Here is a 2275-nt window from a genome sequence, read left to right as displayed (position 1 = left end):
TCGTCAACGACGATGCACCGATAGGTGGCGCACTAACAGTTAACTTAATTCTCAGTGCACAACACACACTTAAAAAATCACACACACGCACACATCATTGCACAACAAAAAAACCAAAAATTAAAAAGCTTAAGAGTTACTGTACTTGACAGGATTTTGGAGTATGTCTGTTGTATGTATTTTTAGCCTTGGCCTGGTTTTGTACCAGTTAAAATCTTCAAAATATTCAAGCAGCACCACTAGAACTTGTTTTTTGTATTCTTGAATTTCAGCCTATCAGTTACCACCCACCTCTTCAAAATGAGTGGAAACATTGCAGCAGGGACCTTCACAGCTGAAATGTTCAACCAGAAGGAGGAAACCCCAACTGAAGACGTTGCATCTGGCTCCATCACTCCCAATTTGAATAACCTTGCATTAGAGCCCCCCAACATACTAAATAATTCAGATACAGGTGAAAATCAATCGACACCCCATGACGAAAATTCTGAAGAAAAACCAAAGTTTTCCGATCCATTTGTGCTAAATTTACCGCCAGAATTGAAGGATCAACTTATAAATTCTCTGAGAAAAAATGACATAGAAGAAAACCAAGAGATGAATTTAAAACTGGAAACCCCAGAAAAATCTGTTGATGATAGTTTATCTAATAATATTGAAGGTACACCAAAATTTACTGATAATCTTGTTGACATAAAACCAACACTTCCAGAAAGAAACCATATTACAGATGCCCTTGAAAGCAATTTGGAGATGTTTACAGCACTTGGTGGAATTGACCGAGCATCGTCTGCTGATTCCGAGGCAACATCGTCCCGGTCCTCAAGGATAATGCGATCAGTCTCAAATGACGACGACGCTTCAAGTCAGTCATCTTCAGTCAGAAGCCATCAGGTAATTTATGCAATTTTATTCCAAAAATATGATATGATCCTGAATGTTTATTTAGTTGTATTTATTTTTGAGGTAATTTCCAATGTTGTCATTTTGTATACTGTATTTATATGCTTTAACAATTTCCAATTCAGTAATCTACTGCTAACCCATGTTATGTGCAATTATTGATTTTTGAATAAAGATACCACCATACCATAATTATAATAATACATTAATATTAATTGATTAAATTTGCTTAGTTGCACATTTCTAAGCATCCAAATGGTAAACTTATACTATATATAGGCAAATGAGATTGAAATTGTTATCTTTTAATGGATGTGTTCGATTGTTATTTTGCAGTTTCATTTTCATTTCAGTACTCATTTAAAAAAAAATAATGTATTGAGGGTCCATCATTGCTTCAGATCATGTTGGTAACCTGATGCTCTATTTTGGAGGGGGATGAACATACAAGTGTACAAATACCATTTAATGCAATTTCAAACTTATCCGAATTCAATTTCATTTGTTATATATATTCTTTAAAAATCATCTTAATGTTCACATTGTTCTTTGTTTTGATTTTTTTTCCCTACAGAGACAAGGTAGTACAGGAATAAGCTCAGGTCCGAATAGGAATTGGGTGCAGTTTGATGAGCCGCAAAGGCCTGGCAGACCCTATATACCGATACAATACACAGGTAGGTTGATCAGGCCATCATAAAACTTCTACTTTTATGAGACATTATTGATTGAATGATTAGGAGACTGAAGAGGGAGCCATGCACATGTAGAGTTTTATAATCAAAAATTAAATATTGAGGTCTCTGATAGTGTTTAGGAGGGTACCAATTCTTTACAATTTATTTATTTATTTATTTATTTATTCTTTCTTTATACTGCAGGCACTTTCAGTACTAGTGCACTGATTTTCAAAGTGGTACAGTAGATATCTTAAAAACAGGATACTATAAAAGGAATCAAATTTATAAATAAAAAATATAAACAAACATAAAAACAAAAATCAGTCATAGAGAAAATTCAATGCAAATCTTGTGTAATAAGGAAATTTTTAAATGTATGAATTGACATTTCTTTAAAGTTAATTTTTAGTTCATTTGGAAGTTCATTCCAGCTTTTGGATGAACGGTAAGTAAAGGTTCTTTTGCCATGGGAAATATTCCAAGTGGGGACAACTAAATTGTTATGGGTTTAATGCACTATCCATCACTGTATAATATTTGTAATGAGATGGATAACCTACGACCAGTCGAGGGCCTAAGGTCTAAAGGAGTCAAAAGACAAAATATTTGGGGTGTTGCCTTGCCTGGTGATGGGATCCAGGGGCTATACCTTCTAAAAGCATCAGAGATTCATCTAATTCCTTATCTAATAA

At 34.0% G+C, this 2275-nt stretch overlaps 1 protein-coding gene across 1 annotated transcript; it reads left to right on the top strand.

Moving 5' to 3' along the window:
- Positions 1-272: 272 nt before the first annotated feature.
- LOC117102242 lies at positions 273-1580 on the top strand (the record flags this gene model as incomplete). The annotated part of the gene is given in 2 exon segments (XM_033242462.1): positions 273-894; positions 1478-1580. Coding segments are annotated over 2 exon segments (697 nt in total), but the record flags the coding sequence as incomplete, so codon positions are not given.
- Between the last annotated feature and the right edge of the window lie 695 nt (positions 1581-2275).

The sequence above is a fragment of the Anneissia japonica genome, unplaced genomic scaffold (assembly GCF_011630105.1).
Source record: "Anneissia japonica isolate Jap-2015-1 unplaced genomic scaffold, ASM1163010v1 scaffold131740_len2249_cov189, whole genome shotgun sequence".
Classification (NCBI taxonomy): Eukaryota; Metazoa; Echinodermata; class Crinoidea; order Comatulida; family Comatulidae; genus Anneissia; species Anneissia japonica.
This window is presented reverse-complemented; position numbering and strand designations above follow the sequence as displayed.